At 36.8% G+C, this 26949-nt stretch overlaps 1 protein-coding gene across 1 annotated transcript in view; it reads right to left on the bottom strand.

The window, feature by feature from the left end:
• PIK3C2A (phosphatidylinositol-4-phosphate 3-kinase catalytic subunit type 2 alpha) overlaps positions 1–26949 on the bottom strand; it is a 134215-nt gene that overhangs the window by 72494 nt on the left and 34772 nt on the right. The window contains 6 exon segments of the mRNA XM_043970563.1: positions 1876–1939; positions 2071–2150; positions 5323–5434; positions 6330–6450; positions 9205–9362; positions 18248–18348. Of these exon segments, the coding sequence (XP_043826498.1) occupies positions 1876–1939; positions 2071–2150; positions 5323–5434; positions 6330–6450; positions 9205–9362; positions 18248–18348 (636 nt within the window).

The following is a 26949-nucleotide window of genomic DNA, read 5'->3' as shown; positions in this document are numbered from 1 at the left end:
TACCTTGCTACCAGATACTATTTAAAAATGTAAAAATTCAGTATTGTCCACAAAATATGGATTTGAGGCTTAATTTTGTCACCAACACTGTGATCTTGGGCAAGTTTGTCACTTGATTTTCTTATAGTCTCAGTTTTCTCATCTGTAAAATGAGGATATAAGTTACACTATATCTACCTCACAGTATTGTACTGAGGATCAAACGAAAATGTATGTAAAGCATTTTGCAGTCATAAGATATGTAAGCTTATTAGGTGCAACAAAATATAACATTAATGAAAAGTGGAAGCTAGTTTTTATACTAATTTTGGAATATTGTTTGTTATATAGGATGGCTCTGGGAAAGAGAGGAATGTTGGGGTAAATTATGGCAATGTTAAAAAAAAAGATCAATAAAAACTTATTTAAAGCTTATGGGGCAGCTAGGTGGCGCAGTGGATAAAGCACTGGCCTTGGATTCAGGAGGACCTGAGTTCAAATCCAGCCTCAGACACTTGACACTTACTAGCTGTGTGACCTTGGGCAATAATTCTGCTGTCATTCAGTTGTTTTGGTCGTGTCCAACTCTTTATGACTCCATTTGAGGTTTCCTTGGCAAAGATACTTGCCATTTCCTTCTCCAGCTCATTTACAGATGAGGAAACTGAGGCGAACAAGGTTGAGTGATCTGCCCAAGGCCATACCATTATTAAGTGTCTGAGGCCAAATTTGAATTCAGGTCTTCCTGTCTCCAGCATTCCATCTACTGCACCACTTGGACGTCCTCTCATAGGAATAGTGCATACTTTCTTTTGGATAGGAACACTATTATCTTTTTTCTTTTTGTTTCAACAAACCCTGATAATTAAAATATCATCCATAAAGGCTTAAGGAACTCTGTCATACATTAATCAAGCTTAGAGGTGGACACTAAAAAAACTATTCCAGTTTTGTAGCACTGACTTTTGGAAATATGTGTTTGAACTATTTATCAAATTATTTTAAACCTTTAAAGTTTTTCCTTGAGTATTGTTTGTTTTCACAATAGATTATCAGTAACAACCTTTTAAGATAATTTAGCATTCAGTAACATGCAAACAGAACACTGCTACAAAATGAGTTTGTGAAAGCAAGAATTTGAAAGCCTCCACTACTCCTACTCCCTCAATTACACAATTCATTTAAAAGCAGTATTATAGAATAGGTTGAAACTTACTGGAACGATGTCTCTTACCTCCACTTTTTTTTAGACCAAACCATTCTTATAAGGAACTTTTAGTAAGCAAAGTCCTTCTAGTAAGGCAGGTCAGTACCAACTTTGTAACTTATATCCTTAGAGAGTTCCTGGGACACTTGGAGGTTAAGTAACTTACCCAAGGCCACATGGTCAGTATGTATCAGAGGCAGAACTTAAAACTAGGTCTTCCTCACTCAATGTCTACATCTCTATCTACTATGACTTACTGTTTCTCTGTAGGATCTTTGAAAAATTTTAAGTTTTCCATCCTTGAGGTCTGCTGTATCAACCCTTAAGGGATTAAAAAAAAATCTATAGAATCAGAGAAGACTAGCATCATTTATTATTAATTAGGCTGAAACTTAAGAGTTCCAATAATCACTCTTTGAAAAAGGTTCTTCTCTGAAATAAAATCGAAACTGGAGAAATATTCCTCTCTCAGTGTCACAAAATTCTGGTAATAAGTAAGCAATTTACAGTATTTGGTGCCATAGAAAAATAGTCATCAAATCTAAAGACTTGGGTGCCCAAAATAACCACCCTGAAATACATTTCTTAATCTTTTAAGATTGTTTAGTTCCAAAACCAAAACTATTTTAAGTGAAAATACTAGCAAGAATCTGGGAACCAATAAACCAAAAATGTAAAGTGATACTTACTTCATTTTGAAAAGTCAATTCCACTTGGTTATGATAAGTATCTAGAAGTTCTTCAACAGAATGTCTGAAATAAAGAATAACTACTATGGTTGAAGGAGATGTGATACAAACACTAATGACTTATTCAACAAATGCAATATAACAATTTCCTCAAACATGTTTAAATGCTTCCAAAATAAACTTTAAATACCATACCTTGTCATGACTTCTTTAAATGGATTTTCTATATGATGTAGATATTTGCTTAACTCTGTAGGTGTTTTATCATCTTCTGCCTAAACACAAAAATGTATTTATTAAAGTAAATGCCTAACACCTTTATTATTTTGATTGCCAAATCAGATTAAGAGTACTATGAGACCAAGATTTGGGTTTTTTTAGTTGAAGATGTAATATTACATAAATATAAAGCTCAGTTGATTTCTTAGGAGATTATTAGGAGATTAATATTCTGACAAACATTTTCATGAAGTTAAGTCTAGGTTCAAAAATATAAGTATCTTCAAGAATAAAATCCACTCCTGTTCTAGCTCTATATGTAGAAACAGCAGTCAAAAATTACTTTTCAATGTAGCTAACTGGCAGCCAGGAGGTGGGATGAAGTAAGATGGGGAAGACATGAAATCCTTCAATTCTTTTTTTTACAATAATAAATAAATATGGACCATTACCACCAGTTTAGTTACCTATTAGTGTCAGGGGCTGCTATTGCTTAAGAAACTAAAACCAGTATTCATTACTGCTAGAATAAGATGGATTTTGTGAAAGTCTTTAGAATTTTCAACCTTTCCCTATTAACTGATTCCGTCTCTGCTGCTTTCAAATATGCCCAAGTTTCTGCCATCCTTAAAAAACTTTCACTAATGCTGCAAAAAAAAAAACCCCAAAACACTGGCCTGTTTCAAAAAAGAAAGAAGAGAAGCTATCTTTAATCTACCCCTCTACAGAAGTAGGAGGTCCAAAGATGTTGTACATTGCAGTTATTTTAAAATCTTTTTGACATATTGGTCAATTCTGTTTATTTTTTTCCTCTTTTTCTTTTGTAAAAAAAAATCTTTTAAAAAATATTGTTTGTTATATAGGATGGCTCTGGGAAAGAGAGGAATGTTGGGGTAAATTATGGCAATGTTAAAAAAAAAAGATCAATAAAAACTTATTTAAAGCTTATGGGGCAGCTAGGTGGCGCAGTGGATAAAGCACTGGCCTTGGATTCAGGAGGACCTGAGTTCAAATCCAGCCTCAGACACTTGACACTTATTAGCTGTGTGACCTTGGGCAAGTCATTTAAGCCTCATTGCCCTGAAAAAAGAAAGAAAGAAAGAAAAACAAACAAAAAAAGCTTCAGGAGACAGTACCATTTCCCCTAAGCTATCAACCTCTATTTCTCCTTCGCTTCCTCAGCCACACTCTTTGAAAAAGTCTATACTCGGGGGCAGCTAGGTGGCACAGTTTGATAAAACACTGGCCCTGGATTCAGAAGGACCCGAGTTCAAATTCGACCTCAGACACTTGATGCTTACTAGCTTGTGTGACCCTGGGCAAGTCACTTAACTCTCATTCCCCCCCCCCCCCAAAAGAAAAAAAAACCCTATATGTTAAATTTCATACTGCTGACTACCTACCTTCTCCTCTCTGGGTTTGTTACATTCCTCTGGTTCTCCTCCTATCTGCTTAATAATATCTCAGTTTCTTTTCTTACATCAGTATTCAAATTACACTTCCTAAGACTTCCTGGCCTTCTTTTTCCTCTAAACTCTCTCTGGGTAACCTAATGATTTCCCATGCATTTAACTATACAGATGACACAAATCTACAAATTTGGTCCCAGTCTTTTTCTCACCAAATAGCAGGTAAGTGAGGCAGTGGATAGAATGCTGGGCCTGGAATCATGAAGACTTAAGTTCAAATATAGTCTCAAACACTTACTGGCTCTTTATGGTCTTTGCAAGTCACTTAACCTATGTTTGCTTCAGTTTCCCCATCTGTAAATTTGAGATAATAATAGCACCTCCCTCCCACAGTTGTAAAGAACAAACGAGATAACTGTAAAGCACTTGTAGCCTGACATATAGTAAGCACTATATAAATTATAATGATGAAAATGTTATATTTCAGAATGGATGCCCCCAAAACACCTTAACCTCAACTAATTTCCCCTTAAATCTTCCCCTCTTCCAAACTCACCTATTTCTATCAGAGGCAACAACCACCACCCAGTTCCGCTAGTTTGTAATCCTGGCATTATTCTCTTCTCCTCATGGTCCTTTATATGCCATAATGCAATTACACTTGCCAAATCTTATCCTTTCTGTCTTTATAATTTCTCTTGCATTTGACCCCTTCTCTCCACTCATATAATTTGGTTAATACTTTACTTCAAGCCCTTATTCCAACAACTTCCTCACTGGTCTCCCTGCTTCATATCTCCCATAACTCCCATTCATTCTACATGCTTTCAAAGTAATTTTTCTTAAGTACAGACCTGACCATGTAGCTCCCCCACTCAATCAACTCTAGTGGCTTCCTATTGCTTCCAAAATAAAATAGAAGTTCCTTTCTTTAGTGTTTAAAGCCCTATACATCCTGGTGCCAATCTGCCTGTCCAACTCATTGGCTGTTATTCTTACTTTTGCACTCTGCTAAACTGGTCTCTCATAACACTGGCCTTCCCCCATGGCTGAAACGCACTCCTTCCTTACCTCAACTGATAGAGTACTCAAGCACCATCTTCTGCATGAAGCCTTTCCTGATCCCAACTGTTGGTGAGCTCCCTCCCAAACTCCCTTTTATTTAACTACTTTCTGGGTGTATAGAATTATTTATTTTATGTTTATTGGGGGGGGGGGCGGGATATGTAAGCTTATTCCAAGTAGTAACTGGTTCATTTTTTTTTTTTTGTATTTGTGTTTCTAGCACTTGGCACTTAGTAGACAGATCTAAATACTAATAACATTATAGACTGTTTACCTTATTGCATTTTGTTATCTTTTAACACCAGAAGAGTAATCAAATTAGAGTACTAGTTTCAAATATATAATGCCAAATTTGAAAAAATATTTTCTTCAAATGTCAGGAGAGCTTTTAAATACAAAAGTCCCTCTTCTCTCTCACACCAACAAATAACGTCCTCATTTTTCCTTCTTCCCCAACTCTCAATTCTTGTTCCTTTTACAACCTGCCCCCCCCCCCCCGCCCCCGTACAGGACACAACTAGTGCTTTTTTCTTTCCCTTTAATTTTCAAATTAAGAACTCCTGTAAGCTTAACATGATTCTCTATAAGTCATCCTGTTTGAACAAAAGTTATTATCCTTCAACTGCAATACTGGGGTTTTCAAGAATGCGGTTCTTAAGAACCATTATTGAATAATACAATCCAATAATCGGTTTTAGAAAGTAATTTAACTTTTTAAAAAATTCAACCAAAAGCAAATATGCTATGTACTCACTGTTCGAGCCAGATCTCGACACATTGCATCAAAAGTCAAGAGCTGCAGTTTAATCTCTGTGTCCCATTTTCGAGAGTTCTGAATATATTCATGACTTCCAAGGCAATGGTTACTGTTAAAAGAACAATCATTTAGCAATAGCCTTTTAATCAAACTAAAAATTAGAACTTTGAAGACCCAAAATAAATTACTGCTTCACTAAAATGAATGTAATCATTAGAAGTCGAGATAGATGGCAAAATAAGCAGAAACAGACCACTGTATAACTTTAAAAGTAACTTAGTACTATGAATTTTAAAACAAACATGGAACTAAAGGATATATTCTATCAGGAGAGATGTTTTCAAAGCAATGTACAAAAAGTAGATGTTTCTAAAGACCATTGCAGCAAAAAAGGCTTAACATGGTGTTCAGTTGTTTCAGTTGTGTCTGACTCTTTATGACCTCATTGAGTTGTGGGGTTTTTTGGCAAAGATATTGGAGTGTTTATCATTTCCTTCTCCAGCTCATTTTACAGATGAGGAAACTGAGGCAAACAGGGTTAAATGACTTTCCCAGGGTCACATAGTTGGTAAGTCTCTGAGGCCAGATGTGAACTCAGATCTTCCTGATTCCAGGTCTAGCACTCTATCCACTATACCACCTAGCTGCCCTAAAAAATTTTTTAGCTGCAACAAATTATTTGTTAAGTAAATGAGACAAAAAGATTAATAAAATATTTGTGATAAGTCACTGAAAACAAACCAAGGTTGACAACTGAAAAGTAACAAAGGATAGAATCATGTCTACTAAAGTAGAATGTAACCACACTACAACATCTTTATGGAGACTAACAGTCCAAATAATCATATGTATCTAAATTTTAAAATAAAAATTGAATGGAATTCATTTTTATGTTTATTGTGATAATACTAATAATTTTTAAACTAAGCATCTTCAAGTATTAGAAGATTTTATGCTAAAGAGCACGTACTGATGTGTAACAACAACAAAGTAATCATGCTTACTTCTGTAGTACTTCTTCTTGACCACAGACTTTAAGGACATAGCTGCCAACATCTACTTGATTCAAGTCATCATGGACCCAGCAAAGTGCCTGCATTATTATAATCTCAACAGTAGAACTCACTATTAAAAAAAAAAAAATGAGTTACATGTCAATGTAGCTTTGCTCATTTAACTATACACAGTTTTCTTTCTTGCAGGGTAATGAGGGTTAAGTGACTTGCCCAGGGTCACACAATTAGTAAGTGTCAAGTGTCTGAGGCCAGATTTGAACTCAGGTCCTCTTGAATCCAGGGTTGGTACTTTATCCACTGTGCCACCTAGCTTTTTTTTTTTTAAGTCACACAGTTTCCTACACAGATTAAGTTGCTCTTAAATCAAAAATCACTTTCTTAATGTAAACTCCTATGAAGAAGATGCCATTTAGGAGTATACAGGAATAAAACTGTTTATAGTAGGCCATAAAAAATAACAGATCAGTATAGTGTAGTAGAAAGAACATTACTAGACTGGTGTCAAATGATATATCTGTTTCTGTTACTTACAAGCTGTAAGAAATTTGGGCTTACTCTCTCTAAGCATCAGTTTTCCTAACTTTAAAATTAGGATAATATTTATGCTTCCTACCTCACAGAGTGTTGTGATGATCAAATAATCATGAACACAAAGGATTCTATAGCTATAAATTAATGCTTGTTCATTCATTGCCTACAATGTATAAGGCACAAGAAATAAAAAATGAGACAAACTCTACTCTCAAGAAGTTTACTTTCTAATAAAGATTATTCAATTTAAACACATATAATTTAATCAGTGTGGGTAATTCCCTTCTACAAAGGCAACAATCCATCCTTAATTTAGTATAAAGTATTGGAGAGTTGTAGTGACCAAGAAAACCTCATCACTTTGTCGTCAGCTTGGTATTTAAGCCCCTCTGAATAGTCAGGCTGATCCTCAAACAAGAGACAAATCATGCCCCCCCCCACCCCTCTCCACATCTTCAGAACTTTTCCAGAGTGTCAGAGCTTATCAAAGTTTGAAAGCTTAAAAAACTCAAGTCACTTCCATGCCATGATGAGGCATCAGAGTAGGACTTTCATGGAGTAAATTATGTAAGATTGTATATAAGATTGTGTTACTGTCTGCCCCCAAAGCCTTAGTTTAAAATTATAGACTAATAATTATATTAAATATAATATAGTAAGTTTTCAACCTTCTCATAAAAGAACACACAACTACTACTACTCTCTAATATATATATTTCTAAAGATGATTGCAGCAAAAAAGGCTTAACATGGTGTTCAGTTGTTTCAGTTGTGTCTGACTCTTTATGACCTCATTGGGTTGTTGTTTTTTTGGCAAAGATACTGGAGTGGCTTATCATTTCCTTCTCCAGCTCATTTTACAGATGAGGAAACTGAGGCAAACAAGGTTAAATGACTTGCCCAGGGTCACACAGTTGGTAAGTCTCTGAGGCGAGATGGGAACTCAGGTCTTCCTGATTCCAGGCCTATAGATCTCTTATATATATCTGTGTGTGTGTGTGTGTGTGTGTGTATATGTATGTATGTATATATATATATATTTTAGAGAAGCCCATAATAGTCTTGGTACCAGCAATTATTTATTTTAACTGTACCTGAACCTCGCAACAAAATGGAATCGTTTAGTAGAAAGATTAATAAAAACACAGCAAAGAGCCCTACCTAATAACCCATAATGAATACCAGTCTTCTACAAACTATGGCTACATTCACCCCCTCTGACAACACAATTGACAACATGAAGATATATATTAAGCTTTATACTTGTAAATTGTTTAGCAAAACAGTTAACATTTTAAATCCTTCATGAGAATGAGTAGATCATTATACATTAATCATACTTTAATACAAGTTATGCATTTGAAGCCAACTATTTAATTATATATCAACCAAATATTAACTTTGAGTTATTTGAGCCAATATTAACATACAGAACAAAATTAATGCTTAGTGCACTTAGACTTTAATTTTCAAAAAAATTTAACATATCAAATAAATATAATCTTTAACTTTTAAACTGAAAGGTAATTTAAGTTGCTGGTTTGGAATTGCTGCATTTTGTTGACATTTCTGTTTCTTAAAGGCTTACACTTTAAAGAGGGTCATTTAAAGTATAAGACAAAAAAGAACACGACCAAGTATTTCAATATTCTCCAGATTTGAAGCTCTTAGAGAAAGGAATAGCATAATTTTAGACCAAAGCTTGATGCAGAAGTTTAAGAACTTTTTCTACAAATAGAATCTTATTAAAATGAAAATAATTATAATGAAATCTTAGAGTTCTAGTCAGTCCTTGGCTATATTTCTGTTGCTTTTAGTATAATGAAAGTTTGTAACTATAAAAATATATCAGATTATGGTAAGAAAGTCATTAAAAGAAATAGAAAGGAGCCACCTAGAAAATATGGGGTGGAAGTAGCTAGGAAACAGGCTTTCAGGAACAGAATATGTCTGGGTACAAAGGATACTTAACCTAGAAAATAGGTATATAACTAAAGAAAAATTATGAGTTCTCTGCATAAAATCCCAAAGGCAAAAACATTTAAAAGTTAAAGAAGCCTATAATTACCTCCCCCATCTCATGTATTTAAAAATGAGCCAAATATATCAACATGATTAACAAATAAAATTCAAAATTATTTTTAAAGAAATCAGGTACTCATTAGATCACCAGTTTTCTCAATTAGGCAAACCCAAAGTTATCCAAATGAATGACAATTTGCTAAATAATAGTATTTAATGAAAATTTAAAATTATAACACTGACACATTTCAAAGCAGCCATTACCTTTCACTTAGAAAAAGTCAATCCAATACAAGTATTTAAGACATACCATCACACGTAAAAGTAACTGGTAGTTGAAATCCTTCAATTTCTATCGAGACTTTCACACTAGAATTCTCTCCACATGTGTTTCTCTGCATCATAACTGGGCTTAGCACATAACCTGGATTTGTGAGTCGATTGGTATGTGGAAAGTTGGTCCTCAATCTGTTCATTAAAAGAAATTTATTTGTTAAAAGCTGGATTTAAAGAATGCTTCTATACTGAATACTGTTTACTTTTTTTACTCCATGTATCTTGTTCACTTCTAAAAAAGATCTAAGTATTACTATGAATGAAATCCTATTAGAAAACTGCAAACAGCATACACTTTTAAAATAAAGTAATAAGAAAAGGACAAGTAGAAAGATTTTCAGCATTTTTACAAGCACCATCACTATTTGCTGAGTATAGAATGGAATCTATTTTAATTTCTCTGTAAAGAATATTCAAACAGGGGGCAGCTAGGTGACACAACGGATAAAGCACTGGCCCTAGATTCAGGAGGACCTGAGTTCAAATTTGGATCCAGACACTTACTAGTTGTGTGATCCTGGGTAAGTCTCTTAACCCTCACTGGCCTTGCGCCCCCCCCCCAAATTTTTTTTAATATTCAAACAAAACAGAAGTGTTAATTTATAAATAAGGAATGCGTTCATTGCACAAAGTGCATACAGAGATTTCTGGGAAATGGTGGTGGTGGGGTATTTCTTTTATTATCTCATCCTCAAAATTTCAGAAGACTGGTTTTCTGAACAATGAATAAAATATTTTGAAATAAGTTTTTTATACATTACCACCAGGCTTTTATTCCTTACAAATAATATCTAAAACAGATGCAAGAGCAAAACTGCATAAAATGACTGATAATATCAGACTGTATTTCCTAAACACATTAAAAATATATAGTATAGCTCTTAAATGATGCTTGATACATTCCTGTATTTAGGGGGAAACATCATTAATAAAACAGAAGAAACAAAAATTTTGCTATCTTTGTCTTCATTTTTCTTTTATGGCTTCTGTTTTCCTAACTAAATTTCAAGAGTCAAAGGATTAGGAGTACAGTGTATATATGGGTAGTAGTAATCATTTACTGCTATAGACTTTAGGAAGAAATTGAGAGTTTTGCTTGCTCACAAGGTTCAGGACAGAGAAGAGTAAACTCAAGACTTTGGAGTTAGAACCTGCCTTACCCTATGAGTGTGAAACAAAAACCATCCATTGTAAATGGAAGGAACAGCAGCAACACTCAATGCAGCCCCAGAATCTCTAACAGGAGAAAGGCTTCAAGCAATACCCAGCTTAGGGTGGCCCTAACCACAGCAGGATAAAGGCCCTGAGCAGCACTCAGTGTAGGGTGGTCCTGGAGTCCTAGCTCCATCAGGAAAAAGGGCTTAAGTAGACCCTAATCTACATATGGTTCAGCCTGGGGCTGAACCTAGCAGGAAACAAAGCCAGATAATTCCTACAGAAAATGGGACTTTAGCCACCACTTCCAGAAGCAAGCAAGGCCTGCACATACCACCCAAGAGTACAACAGAGTATAATTCAAGCATATGTCCCCAAACCAGTCACTGAGGCTGGTGATATAAGTAGACTGATAAAAAAAAAATCCAAAGATTTTGGTTTTGATAAATCATGGGGTTACTAACCATTTTTTGTGTCATGGACCCCTTTGACAATCTGCTGGTCTATGGAATCCTCAGAATAATATTTTTATTTTATTTATTTTATTTTTTCCAGAATAATATTTTAAATTAATAAAATACATCAAATTATGAAATAAATAGATTATTTTGAAACACAGTTGTCAAAATAGTTTGAAAAACAAGTTTAATAACCCCCAGGTTAAAAATATCTGGGATTAACCCGGAAGGAGAATAAGTCCACAGGTAGTGTGGGGGGTAGAGGTGGGGGGAGCATGTGAGAAGTTCTGGCCACAAGGAGAATAATAATTGGAAGAAATGAAATAAGTAACACAAAATTTAATATGGTAAGGAGAATTAGTGTCATAGAAACGATAGTGGGAAACTTTAACAAAGAACTGAAAATCACAACATACCAATCAGAAAACAAAATAACAAAAAAATTTTTAAAAAAAAGACTTTTTTAAAAAGCAGAAGGTACCTCTTCTTTTGTTGTCTTTCAGACAGAAATGATTCCCCTTTCATCCAGGTCAGACCAGGCCCTTTGCAGGGATGTTTTTTAGTATTGAGAGTGACTGAACAATTGCATAACTCTTGGTAGGACCAAACCAGCCACCCTGCAATCTAATTCTTCATCTTTTGACATCTGTGGTCACAATAAAGTTTGCTCATCTTCCTGGGAACAGGATTGAGCCAAGTGTGCACCAGAGTGAGAAGTCTCAAACTAACACTGGGGTACCATCATCAGACCCATACTGAGACACTGCAATGGGAACAAGTGTCAAAGAGCAGCTTTGTTGCCCACTAGATAATTCTGGGTCACAGATCCAGGGTAGAATAAGAAAAGGACCTGGGCACCTGGGTATGGTGTCCTTGGGTAGAGAGGCCTTTGGAGGTGTACCAAGAAAGGAGAAGTTCAAAAACAAGCTATGGAGTTATAGCTGAGACCCCAAGGGCAGAGTAGGGACTCAGTTCCAGCATTTAATCTAGCCTGCAGACGAATAGCCAGGCAAGAATCTCAGACCTTAAGGGAGCCTACAATTCTTTCATTGGCTGACAGGGACTGAACCCAGTAGCATCTACTGTTGCCAAGACCAGGAAGACAGCAATCAAACTCTGCCTTGGATCATACAACTCTAGGAAAGTAAAAGTGTGTAGGTCCCCAACCTGTCCTTGAAATAATAGAATAACCCAATACTTAAATCTCCCCCAAAGCAGCAAGAGGACCAGCACAAGACCTTACCTCCAAAAGTGGTGCAGAACCTAGACCTAATTGTCAGGTCAGAGGTGAGGAAGTAGAATGAAAGAATGAGCAAACAAAAAAAGAATCTCACCCCAAAGACATATTATGGTGAGAAGAATGTTCAAGACACAAACCCAAAAGAGAATGACTCCAAAACATTTACAAGCAAAGCCTCAGGAAAAACAGAAACAAAACCAAAAAGTCACAATTTGAATAGAAACTCAATTAGAATTCCTAGAAAATATGTTTTAACATCAATTTTAAAATGAGTTTTAAAAATATATTTATTGGGAGGCGGCTAGGTGGCACAGTGGATAAAGCACCGGCCCTGGATTCAGGAGTACCTGAGTTCAAATCCGGCCTCAAACACTTGACACTTACTAGTTGTATGACCCTGGGCAAGTCACTTAACCTCCATTGCCCCGCCCCCCCCAAAATCATTAACTTAAAAATCTATCATTCTCTTAAATAATGGGAAGCCAATATTGTTGATATAGTATTAAAGTAGAAATGAAGGTCTTAATGCTGCAATAAATGTAAAATTAATTCATTAACTATATATAAAAGGTCACACCATTAAAAAAAAAAATTATAAGAGAATAAGATCAGGTACCTTTCCCAGTTGTGTATAGGGGAGAATTATTAACCAAACAAGGTTAATAGAAGATTAATAATATTACTTTAGAAGATAAAATAGGTCATTTCAATTGCAAGAAATTAGAGGCAGCTAGGCGGTGCAGTTGATAAAGCATTAGCCCTGGATTCAGGAGTATCTGAGTTCAAATCCAGCCTCAGACACTTGACACTTACTAGCTGTGTGACCCTGGGCAAGTCACTTAACTCCCATTGCCCCCCCCCAAAAAAAACCCCAAAACAACCACCACCACCACCAAAAAACAAACAAAAACAAAAAACAAAAAACCCAAATCAATTGCAAGAAATCAAAATGCTTTTGTACCAACAAAACCAGTGAGGTTAGGATAAGAAGGGAAATCACTGATGTAAAAAATCTTTATATCAAATATATTTGGTTAAGATCTAATATCAAGATAAACAGAGGGGCAGCTAGGTGGCACAGCGGATAGAGCACCGGCCCTGGAGTCAGGAGTACCTGAGTTCAAATCCGGCCTCAGACATTTAACACTTACTAGCTGTGTGACCCTGGGCAAGTCACTTAACCCCAATTGCCTCACTAAAAAAAAAAAAAAAAAGATAAACAGAGAAATAACATAATTATGTAAGACCAAAAACCATTCCCCAGTGTATAAAAGTGTAAGGATATGAATAGTTCTCAAAAGAATAAGTGCAAACTATTAACAAGTATATGAAAGACTGATAAAATCATAGTAAGAAAAAATCAAAGCAACTCTGTCCTATAAATGTACCAGTGCGGGCAGCTAGGTGGCGCAGTGGATAAAGCACTGGCCTTGAATTCAGGAGAACCTGAGTTCAAATCCAGCCTCAGACACTTGACACTTACTAGCTGTGTGACCCTGGGCAAGTCACTTAACTCACATTGCCCTCCCCCCCAAAAATAAATGTACCAGTGCGCATTTGGTATGTTTTAGACAGCAGACTGGCAAAGATGACAAAAGATAGGAATAGTCAGTATTGGAAGGGCTACAAAAAACCAATCACACTAATATACTATTGGTGGAGCTTTGAATTGGTCCAATCATTCTAGAAAGCATTTTGGAATTGTGGTTAAAAAAGGGGGAGAAGGACTTTTTGACCCTTTGACCCAGAGATCCCACTGTTAAATATGTACCTCAAAGTTGTCAAAGACAGAAAAATATTCCACATACAATAAAATATTCATAGCAGCCTTTTCTGTGGTATCAAAGACCTGAAAACAGAACCGTTAGGGAATGACTAAACAAAATGTGGTTCAAGCAGGTATGCTGGAGCGATTGTTAATGGGAGCATTTACTTCTCAGATAGCAATAAATTCTACAAATGAGATCTTGATTTACTGTTTAGCTGATTCTCTAGATTTAAGGAAGTTATAGCGAAAATGTTAATAATGCAGAATAGGGGCAGCTAGATGGTGCAGTGGATAAAGCACCACCCCTGAATTCAGGAGGACCTGAGTTCAAATCCAGCCTCAGACACTTGACACTTACCAGCTGTGTGACCCTGGGCAAGTCACTTAACCCTCACTGCCCCACAAAATAAAATAAAATAACAACAGATATATTAAAAAAAATAATGCGGAACAAACATCAAAGTTGTACCCACTTTTTTTTGGAGAGTCAACACACCCTTGGGTACATAAACATAAAATGAAATTGTTATTATGTCATAAAAAATAACTACAAAAAAGTCAGAGAACTATGAAAAGATTTATATATATAAACTGATACAAAGTAAGCAAAGACAGGAAAATAATCTCAACAATAACTAGAAAAACATAATCAGGAAGTGCAGTGGAATGAAAGTGAACATTAAATAATTATAATGATCAAGCTTAGTCACAAAGAACAGAGGAGAAAATATCTTCTAATTCACTTCTTTGCAGAGGTGAAGAACTAATAAGTGTGAAATATATAATTCATATACTACCAAATTCAACTGATGTTCAGTGGATAGAATGTTGGACCTGGAGTCAGGAAAACCCAAGTTCAAATCTTCCCTTAAACACTTATTGGCCATGTGACCCTGAGCATGTGAGAAAATAATGGAATTTGGCAGATGCTCAGGGGCCCCACCAGAAGACTGATTTGGAATTGATTGAATTGGGTGAGACTGACTGACAGACTGACTGAGAACCTACTTAAGATTGATTAAATTGAGACCACACCTGGCCGGCCCTGAGTGGGGTGTTGTTCTCAGAGGCTGTGAACTAAATCAACACCAGACCACCCTCAACCAATCAGTCTGAAGAACCTCCCCTTGGGGTGGGGGGAAGGAAGTAGGAGGTGAGGCTGGCTCCCTGGGTCGGCCCTTTTTGGTTCCAGGACTTTGAGTTGGTGGCAGAGAGGAAAGGAGATAGGCTTTTCTTGCTTTACTTTCTGTACTCCATGTGTTCTCTTTACTCTTTAATAAATGCTTAATGCCAGAAACTGGTGCTGACATTTCTAGCTTATAAGTAAGTTGTAGCTAGTTCTCCCCCGACACTGGGAGTAGAAACAAGGTAGTAGAAACACACATTAGATTTTATTTTATTGGGGGGGAGGGGGCGGCAGGACAATGAGGGCTAAGTGACTTGCCCAAGGTCACACAGCTAGTAAGTGCCAAGTGTCTGAGGCCGGATTTGAACTCAGGTCCTCCTGACTCCAGGGCCGGTGCTCTATCCACTGTGCCACCTAGCTGCCCCACTTTCTTTCTTCTCAATCTTCAAAACCCTCTGCAGTCTGGCTTCTGATCTTATTCAAGTAAAAATTGTTCTATCCAAAGTGGCCAATGATCTTGATGGCCAAGTCTAAAGCCTTTTCTCAATCCTCATAATTCTCTTTTTATCTAAATTATTTGTGGCTGGGCTGTACTTTTAAAATTATTGCTAACTGTATATTAATGGCTATTGCAGCAAGCATTTATTATTAATTAATATCACATATTATTAAAGTATTGACCCATGTCTCCCTGACTTCCCCACTAGACACAGGCTTAAAGGTCTAAACAATTACATACCCAGCATATTGGGCCAAGAGGGAGAGCAGGGAGAGAATGAGAGCAAGAGAGAAGACAGAAAGAGAGAGAGAGAGAGAGAGAGAGAGAGAGAGAGAGAGAGAGAGAGAGAGAGAGAGAGAGATGGAGAGATAGGGAGATGGGGGTAAGGGAGGAGAGAGAGGAAGGAGAAGCATTGTGTAGGGAGTAAAAGAGAGCAAGCTTCTCATGGTCCAGTCTTTTCATCCTCCTTTGGTAGAACCTGGCCACTTTACATTAACCTAAGCTAAATGGTTAACATCATTCAGCACCATTACTGATCCTGGAGTCAGGAGTTCCTGAGTTCAAATCTGGCCTCAGACACTTGACACTTACTAGCTGTGTGACCCTGGGCAAGTCACTTAACCCCCATTGCCCCCACAAAAATAAATAAATAAACAAACAAACAATTTTTTAAAAAACATTAATCTGCATTCCTTTTGTTAAGGTGAACTCATCCCAGGCAGGTTTCTGGTGTGAGGGGAAGAGAGCAACAAAAACTTTCTCACACTTCAGTCTGTTCAGTCAATATCAGTTCTTTCTTTGGAGGTGGACAGTATGCATTATCATTAGCCCTTTGGGACTGATTGGATTGGATCACTGCATTGTTGAGAATAGTTAAGTCATTCACAGTTCTTCATCAAACAATATTTCCATCTCTGTGCACAGTGTTCTCCTGGTTCTTCTTACTTCACTATATCAATTCATGTAAATCTTTCCAAGCTTTTCTGAAATCATCCTGCTTGTCATTTCTTATAACACAATAATATTCCATCACCATCATACACCACACCTTGTTTAGCCATTCCTTAATCGATGGGCATTCCTTTGATTTCCAATTCTTAGTCACCAGGAAAAGAGCTGCTATAAACATTTTTGTACAAATAGGTCTTTTTCTTTTTGGAGGATGCCTTTAGCAGTGGTATTGCTGAACCAAAGGATATGTACAGTTCTTTGGGCATAGTTCCAAACTGCTCTCCAGAATGGTTGGATTTGTTCACAACTCCAACAACAGTAATCGTCATAATTCTTGACCTTACTGAAGCTTTTGATACCATTTATAACCTTCTTCTCCTATATACTCTTATGACATCACTCTTTCCTGGTTTTCTTTCAACCAGTCCGACTATTCTTCAGTCTGGTTTCATTCTCAAAATCTAACTGACCCACTGTACGTTCCACTTAGATATATCCTCTAAGAGAGGAACAACAGACAAAATTTTTCAAAAATGAACCATTAGATCAGAAAATATGGTTATTCAATTCACATACATTTAAATGTGAAACTAATTATACTTATTTTAAGCTTTAAGTACTCATTTATATAAGCCTACTATAATGGTGTCAGATAACCATCAGTTTACATAATAACAAAAATTTAAAAGTCTACTGGCTAGGTAAAAAAACTGCCTAAAATATCAGAATATCAGGCAGGTCACACGTCAGATATCCAGATTCTATGATGTCTTTCATTCCTTTTTTTGCATACAAGTCATTTCTGGTAACATGCTATAGTCTGCTTACACCTACCATTGTCCTTTGAGTCCTTGGTCATTTTAATTCCTCTGATATCACAAAGGACATGATTCACTGTAATGCAGCCTCACTAGGAAATTAAGATTAAAGACATAGGCTTTGTAGCATTATGTAGTTTGTGATCATTAATGGCAATGAATGCATTAATTCCCAACTGTGACAGCTCAAATTTCTTACTATTCAATTTTGGGCCTAGTCCATCATGCATTTGTAGTACTTGAGCAAAGATGCAAACATACCCAGCTGTGAGTGGCAATAGGCATTTTTCATGTGCAGAGTGTCAAAACAATATCTCTTGCACTAAAGTGAATTTTACTAAACAGATTTTATAGGCAGATAGGTGGCACAGTGGATAAGCCCTGAACCAGCAGTCAGGAAGACCAGAGTTTAAATTCATCCTGAAACAGCTGTGTGCACTGGGCAAATCACTTAATCTGTTTTACCTTGGTTTCATCATTTTAAAATGGGGATGATAACCACAGCACTTACTTCTCAAGGTTGTTGTGAGGAAAAAAATGAGGTAATGTTTGTCAAGTGCTCTGCAAACCTTAAAGTGATAAATGCTAGCTATTATTATTATTATTACTACTCATTATTATAGTGTTCTAGAGCTTTTCACAGTTAGTATAAGGAAGAATATTTTTAGATCCTGGAAAGGAATGAGTAATCTTTTGTTCAGGCTTTATAACATCCATACATCTATATTTGCTTTTTAACACCCCGCTTGATGTAACCCAAGGAATTACTACAGAAAGTAATCTCTATAGTCATGCCTGCCCTAGAGTCTTGTACTATTTGGAAAGATTTTTCTAAGGAGAAACTTTAAGTTTACATTTTATTCTGAGTCAAATTTCTTAAAACCAACAAACCAACAGTATGCTGTATAATTGCAATCTGTCACTGGTTTTCATAAAGTTAAATGTTTCTTAAAGCAACTCAATAAAATACAAATTACTAGCTTAAAAAGATCATTTTCTTACTTTGAAATGGTATTACAAAAAGCTGCCACCTCCTCATTCTGGATTTCAACTTCTCGTAACAGAGAACTTCCAGTTGACAAACTACTGGTCCCACTGTCTTTCTGTAATTAGAAAAAATGCTTTTATTTTAATTAAGTTTAAAAAAAATAAATAAAAGATTCACAGGGTTGTATTCAAATTTCATTAAATATCTGTTTCACTGGGCATGGCGGTGCACATCTAAAACCCCTGTTAACAGGACTGACACTGTTGGATACTGTGAGCTTAGGAGTTCTGAGCTTCATTGGGCAGAGCCAACTAAGGATCCAAATTAAGTTCAGCATCAACATGGTATACTATAGGGATCAGGGATCATCCAGTTGCCTAAGGAGAAGTGAATCAGACTAGCTCAGAAATGGAGCAGGCCAAAGCTCCCATCCTCACCACAGTATTAGCAAGTCCCTAAGGAGCTCCTGTACTTCCAGCCTGGGGCAGATACAGAGCCAGTCTTTCTCCCCACCACCCCCTCCACCTTGTCTTTCAAAGCATATTTATTTCAGATAAATATAAAGGCAATTTAGGTAGCTCTAATATATGGGTTTTCTGATTCAGTAAATTCTGAATAAAGGAATGCCAACTGAACCTTATAGTATAGTAGGAAAAATAGTGGTCTGGGAGTGTGTGTGCATCTGTTAGCTAATCCCACCTCTATTTGACTTAACTAGCTATGTCATGCAGAATAAGTATTCAAGCTTCCTCATCTGCAAAATGAAGAGGCTGGACATACAAGCAGCAGCTAAGGTCTCTTCTAGTTCTCTCGTATTCTAGGACTAATTCTTAGCAATCATGAATTATAAGAGGCCAATCCATCCAAAATCTTAATGAAGGATGCTAATAAACACTTTGGAAATGATAACAGAAAAGAATTACTCTGCCTTCAGAGGAAACACAATCACACCCACTTAGAGCAGCATATTGAGTTCAAGCCCAAAATTTAAGGGAAAAACCTTAGGACACTTATCTGGTGGTTAGTTCTTTATGTAAAGTATGCTTCCGAAATCAGCAGATAATGAATGATAATTTTAAGTCCATATGTCTTATACAGGAAGTCATGGCAATTTATTTTATGCTTTAACAGCATAAAATGCACTGACTTTTGGAGCATAAAACAGCTTAACTAAGCTCATGACAACTTGTCCCATCACTTCCTGAAGGGAGAAGAAATGAAAGCAGTGTCAGATTTTATATTTTGGGGCTCAAAGATCACTGCAGATGGAGACTATAGCCATGAAATTAAGATGTTGATCCTTGGAAGAAAAGCTATGGCAAATCTGGACAGCATACTAAAAAATCAGAGATATCACCTTGCCAAGAAAGGTCTGTATAGTCAAAGCTATGGTTTTCCCCATTCTAATGTATGGCAGTGAGAGCTGGACTATAAAGAAAGCTGAGCACTGCAGAATCAAGGTTTTCAAATCATGGTACTGGAAGAGACTTTTGAGAGTCCCTTGGACAGCAAAGAGATGAAATCAGTCAATACTTAAAGAAATTAATTCAGACTATTTATTGGAAGGACAAATACTAAAGCTGAAGCTCACATACTTTGACCACATAATGAGAAGACAAGGATTCACTGTAAAAGATCCTGGTTGGGGCAGCTAGGTTTTGAAGTGGATAAAGCACCAGCCCTGGATTCAGGAGGACCTGAGTTCAAATCCCAGCTCAAATACTTGACACTTACTAGCTATATGACCCTGGGCAAGTCACTTAACCTTCATTGCTCCACAAGAAAAAGAAAGAAAAAAAAGAAAAAAAAAGATCCTGGTGTTGAGAAAGATTGAAGGCAAAAGGAAAAAAGGGAAGGCAGAAGATGAAATAGTGTCATGGAAGCAATGAAAATGAATTTCAACAGACTTTGGGATAGTGGAGAATAGAAGGACCTGGCATTCTATAGTCGATGGAGAAGTCATGAAGAGTCAGACATGACTGAACAACAACAAATTAAAGTTTTAAAATGAACTATTGGGACACCCTAGAATAAACATTTTGACAAAGGCTATAAATTAAAGAACATATACTTCTGAACTCAAAATTTAAATCTTGGAAAAACTCCCCACCCAAGTAGTTAGATGAATTCATCACGCAGATACAAACACAGCACAAATTTCATGCTATCTGAATTGACCCCAATTTAAATTATGTTTTCTTCAAAACTAAAGCTAGGAAACTTTCTTCAAATGCAAGTTCATGAAAATATAAATTGTCAGCATAACTTTAGATTAGGTTTCTTCTTTAAGTGGCTCTAACCCTAAAAAAATGCATTAGATTTCTACCAAATATGTGGTTCAAGGTTCACCATAATTGACCCATTCTTTTCTATCTTTTCTCCTACTACTAATGAATAAATCAATAAAGAAAGCATTTATTAAATGTATAATATGTGCCTAACACTATGCTGGGGATACAAATAAAAAAAGCAAGGCAATTTCAACTCGCCAAGAGCTCTTATTGCAGGAAACAATACAGATACATACACGGCTTAGCTTGCAGGGTAGATGGTGGCCCTTACTGATCCTTACCCTACAGCCTCCATACCCACAGCAAGAGCTAGGAATCTAGAGAATGTAGTGGCAAGGCAAATGATAAGGCCTAGTGATCCTCCAGTCTACCAGAAAGACCAATTGGTTATTTTCTGTTCATCCAATCAACAGTGAGAAGCTAAGGCTGCCCTACAAAGGAGAGTGGGGGTGGGGGAGATAAGAAGGGTTGTAGAGAGGAAACTCATTTCATAACTATAGGCAAGGAGGCTGAGTGGGCCTGAGAGTTATAATAGAGCAAAACCTCTAGAATCCCTTCCAAAAAGGTAAGAATGGGTAAGGGGGAGGTCAAGAGTCTAGCCAAGAAGAGGAAAAGGGAGCAGACCTTTGGCAGAAAGATTGAGGGAAAGGAGAGAATCTAGTAGCGAGCGCGAGAGATAGGAAAACCTTTTACACTCTAATTAGTAGTATTAAACTCAAATTGAAAGGGGGGGGGGGAGAGAGAGAGAGAGAGAGAGAGAGAGAGAGAGAGAGAGAGAAGAAATGAATTGTACATAAAGGCCTACAGGTTGCATACTGACTTAGAAAACCACATGTTTAACATTAGCCATGTCTTATTTTTTGTGTTAAATATTTCCCAATTACACTTTAATCTGGTTCTTCCCACACCAAGTGTTGCTGGCTTTAGGCAATCTAATATGCCCAATTCTAACATATCTGCAGTTACCTTTCTTAAGATATCATCATTACCAGATTCAGAATTTACCACTCCCTCTTTCTGCACTCCTATAGTACTTTGTACTATACATCCAACACTCAGATTTTCAGGGTGGGGAGGAAGGGATCTGTGCATTTAATTGATATCAATTAAATAGGGAAACTCCCAGTAAAGAAATTCCCTCTACCAAAGCAGATCAACACTTTCTCAGCCAATCCTAATCTGAAAAGAGTCACCTGCGGCACCTGCAGGTTCCCTATACAGTATTATTAGAGGAAGATTTAAAGTCCTATCTTCCGAACTCCAGGTCTCTAAAGCTTCTTGCTCTTGGGACCTCTTTTTGCTGGAGAATTTTACACAACTCAGGATATACAGGTATATAAAGTAGTTATACAAATCAAATATTTACTGCTGATTTTTTTGAGACTCCCACATTCAGTTATGCAAACCCATATGGGGTCACAACCCACAGTTTAAGAAGCTTTATCCGACACCAGTGGTATCCGGCTCAAACAGAAACAAGACCATTAAGCCATACATAAGGATTCCTGTGGCTACGCATGTTTATATATTTCCTATTTTTTAAACTTATACGTCAAACCCATTTAAATCAGATAGGAGCTACATTTTAATCTTATTTAGGCAGCCTTTAGGAGTGTGAAGTAAGAGGGATAATGTAAGGAGTGTGAAAATTTTGACTTGACCAGCTAGTTACTCTATCTTTTTTATACAATGGTGCCAGGTTTCCTGTACCTTTGAAAAATATCTTTAATTTTCTTCTCCTTCATAGCATAATCAGTTCTCCTTTGAAGCTGGCTTGGTTAAAAACATAATTAGATTTTCAAAATTCCCTCCAGGCACATTATGAAGTCAATCTGACACTTGTAGAAAGACACATGTCATTCATTCATCAAAGTAATAATGGAATTTGGACAGCTAACATTAAGTGGTCCATCTATCAACAGTAAATGTACACTGCTCATTTATTTGATCTTTTGCATTAATAATGGCATTAATGAATTGTGTGGTATCCTGCAAAGAGCACCTAGGTTCAAATCTCAGCTCAGTTAACTGAACAACTGAAGAGTCTGGACTAGAGATCTAGAAGGTCTCTCTCAGTTTTAAGTTGTACTCCTTTCCCTCCCTCACTATGATCAAGAGTTTAAGATGAAAAAAAGAACCCTTCACCTCCCCCCCAAAACGATTTAAAGCATTTACAGAAATACCAGTCAAATGGGACAAGTTAAAGAAATTGACTGAACACATTCTAAACATTTACGAAGATATGCAGGAAAATGAAACATTAGATAAGTCCATGCCATGACATTTAAACAATTACAGAGAACATTGCCTGGTTTTCAAGAAACAAGTCATAAATTTATTAGTTACTATTTAAAACAGAGATATTCTCTATTCATGTAATTTAGGAATATGTGAAGAAAATTTAGCTAAAATTAAAATACCATACACAATTAAAAATGTGTCATGGGGAAAATGGGGTATGGGGTTAGGGGTCCTTAGGAATTCCTCTTTAAAGATTACACCCTCTAGGGGGCGGCTAGGTGGCACAGTGGATAAAGCACTGGTCCTGGATTCAGGAGGACCTGAGTTCAAATGTGACCTCAGACACTTGACAATTACTAGCTGTGTGACCCTGGGCAAGTCACTTAACCTCCACTGCCCCTCAAAAAAAAAAAAAAAAGAATTATACCCTCTTGCACACAAAAGCCAATAGAATAAGATAGTCGTTTATTTAGAGGAAGGTGAAGGGAAGGGAAACCATAAAAGAAGTCCTTGGATTTCTCATGCGGAGAAGGCATGGCACAGAGCGTGGCTCTGAGATACCAATCTCCTCGAGCAGTAGACTGGCAGGTACTTTTATAAAAGTACTGATGAGAACTGATGGGGGTGACCATCTAACTGTGGAAAGTTTCTTTAGTGAGGGAGGGCCATCCCCCCCTGGTGGTGGCTGGAGGAATTGGGTGAGGGGTGGCTGCAGATCTCTCACAAAGTCATCTCCTCAGGACACAAAGGAAGCAGCCACACTTCAAACTTATCTCCCCAGGGTTGAGGGAGACTAGAATGAAGGGTGGAGGTCCCAAAGCTAGCTCAGTCCAAACTGGTTCCCCTTATCTCTAGGCGTATCCGTCCTCTGGTTTAGTTTCTTCAAGGAGAAGATTCCTTGATGTGCCCCAGAGAACTTCTGGGGTGCTCTGCACCCCATGACACCAGGGTCACACAGCTAGTAAGTGTCAAGTGTCTGAGGTCATATTTGAACTCAGGTCCTCCTGAATCCAGGGCCGGTGCTTTATCCACTGCGCCACCTAGCTGTCCCCAGCCAACTCTTAAAAATTGACAATTTCTGGAAATATTCAACATTCACAAAAATTTCTCAAAATTTTTAAAGAAAATAATTAGGGTCATTATGATAATCTTCCTAATTCTCATATTAACTTAAATATAACACAGATAAATTATTTGCCAGAATAATCTGCTTTCATTAGTACTTTGTCCATTCCTTTTTTGTCTATTACCAGTTTGGGCTAGAACAGATTTCTGACTAAAGAATTTAAATGATTAAAAAAAAAAAAAGATTCTACAAGGAAACAGGAAGTGAGCCTGCTGAGCAAGAAGAAAAACACCTCTTTTAGTTGAGCTTTCAACACAAAGCACAAAAATCCCAGCCAGGAAATGAACACTTAAATGTCCGTCCCCACCCCCCCAACCCCCCCCCAAACAATGAAGAAGCTGAAAAGGCTACTCAGTGCAATTTTATATTTTAATAATCCACAGTTCCTCTGATATTCTTGACGTTTTGTTCTTCCAAATGATTTTTTTTTCCTAACAGTAAAATAATTTTTTTGTAACTTAATTGGAATGGCACTGAATATGTAAAGTACTTTAGGTAAAATTGTAGATTTTATTATGTTGGTCCTGCCTACCCACAACCAGTTAATATTTCTCTAATTATTTCAATCTGATTTTATTTATATGAATTTTTAAAAATAATTTTGTTCATATAGTTCCTGGGTTTGTTTTGGCAATTGTATTCCCAGATATTTTATATACTACCTAGAGCTATTTTAAATAGGGTATCACTTTCTATCCTTTCTTACAGGTTATACTGATGGTTCATGTGGAATTATTTTATATTCTAGAAAGCAATTTGGAATTATTCAAAGAGAATGATTAAAACATTCATACCCTTTGATCCAGAGACTGAACTGCTGAACATGTACCCCAAAGAAGGTCAATAGGAAAAAAAAAAAGGTGCCCATAGTACACCAAAATATTTATAGCGGTACTTTCTGTGGAAGCAAAAAACTGGAAATAAAGTAGATCCCATCAACTGGGAAATAGATAAGTACAGGTATATAAATGTAATGGAATATTACTGTGCTACAAGAAATGATAAGTATGATAAATACAGAGAAATATGGGAAGACTTATAAGAAAATGTGCAAAGTGAATTAAAGAGAACCTGGAGAAAAATATGTGACTACATTGTTAATGCAAAACATAACAATAACAAAACAATCTAAACTGAGTTCTACAAAATTAAAATCACCAAGCTTGGCCTCAAAGGATGAGTATGGGAAGATACCCTCCACTTCCCAGAAGAGGCAAAAAGCTATGGGTATAAACTACTGCATAACATCAGACTTCTTTGGGTATATTGGATGGCTTTTACTGAACTTCCTATTTTTTTCCTTTTGAAATATTCTTTATTATAAGAGATGGCTCTCTGTAAGAAGGGAAGGGAGGGGGCAGCTAGGTGGCACAGTGGATAAAGCACTGGCCTTGGATTCAGGAGGACCTGAGTTCAAATCCAGCCTCAGACACTTGACACTTAACTAGCTGTGTGACCCTGGGCAAGTCACTTAACCCTCAGTACCCTGCCCCCCCCCCCAAAAAAAAGAAGGGAAGGGATTAAAAAAAAGGGAAGGGATACACTGGGAAATGTAAGTGATGCAAAAACAAAAGATGAATAAAAATCATAAAGAGCTCTGTTCCAGTCACCTTTTCATATCCAGTGCAATGGACAGCACAGAGCCTGAGGGTCAAGAGAAATAATTTCTATAATAAAAACCAATTCAGTAATCCCCAGGTAGAAGCATTTCATTAGATAATTAATAAAAGCAGTCTGCAAGAAAGCTCCTTGGAAGTCTCAGTAGCTTCCAGTTAGCCATAGAGCTGTCTTTATATGTATTCCATCTTGGTTCGAATAGTACCTTGGCTCCAAGAGTACCAGGTTGGTGCTAAACATTAGGGTTAACTCAAGGCCCTACAGTCGGGGCCTTGGTTAGCTTTTACTGAGCTTCCTGTTTTGGAACACCCTCACCATCCCACCCCACACCCCCAGCATCCTAGTGAACAATATGTACTTGTACTTAAAAATTCTTTAATAGATTTATAAAAGAATTCTTATAAAACATACATTGGAAGATTGCTTTTTATATTAGAGTTTAATCTGAGGTTGGTTAATCCTTGAACCAATACCAGGGGCATAATTTTTTGGGGGGGGTGAGGCAATTGGGGTTAAGTGACTTGCCCAGGGTCACACAGCTAGTGTCAAGCGTATGAGACCAGATTTGAACTCAGGTCCTCCTGAATCCAGGGCCACTGCTTTATCCACTGTGCCACCTAGATGCCCCGTTTTTAACTTTTAAAGCAATGTTTTACATCTTATTTCATTTGATAATCTCCCAATTAATTATGCCCCTGGGAGGCAGCTAGGTGGTGCAGTGGATAGAGCACGGGACCTGGATTCAGGAAAATCTGAGTTCAAATCCAGTCTCAGACACTTAACACTTACTAGCTGGGTGACTCTGAGCAAGTCACTTAACCCTCATTGCTTCAGAAATAAAAAAATTTAAGAACAGGCAAAGCTAATCAAGCCACCTGCATACCTGGTTTTGTTAAGAACTGTTATTTTTTTTTTCTTTTTTCTTTTTTCTTTTTTTTTTTTTTAGTGAGGCAATTGGGGTTAAGTGACTTGCCCAGGGTCACACAGCTAGTAAGTGTTAAGTGTCTGAGGCAGGATTTGAACTCAGGTACTCCTGACTCCAGGGCCGGTGCTCTATCCACTGCGCCACCTAGCCACCCCAAGAACTGTTATTTTTTAATCCAATATTTTATAAGGAAGACAAGTATTTTTGCAAATGTTCATTTTCTTTAACAAGTTACAAAAATCTTACAACAAAACAGTTAAAATACTGAAAATTATTAATGAGAACTTAATGCAATATACTATACTTCTGTAGTAAAAGTTAAAAACTAAGATCTTTTACTCATTTAGGAAAAAATGGAATATCCTGGCTATATAACTAGAGAAGTCCCCAACACACACTTTACTTTTTTAAATCTGTAATACGGATGAAGTATACTTTGTCACATATTGCTAAATGGAAATTGGAGTTTTTGCTAAGCTCTGATAAGAAAATGCAATTAATCATTAGATAAAGTAT

The sequence above is a fragment of the Dromiciops gliroides genome, chromosome 6 (genome assembly GCF_019393635.1).
Source record: "Dromiciops gliroides isolate mDroGli1 chromosome 6, mDroGli1.pri, whole genome shotgun sequence".
NCBI classification, from domain to species: domain Eukaryota; kingdom Metazoa; phylum Chordata; class Mammalia; order Microbiotheria; family Microbiotheriidae; genus Dromiciops; species Dromiciops gliroides.
This window is presented reverse-complemented; position numbering and strand designations above follow the sequence as displayed.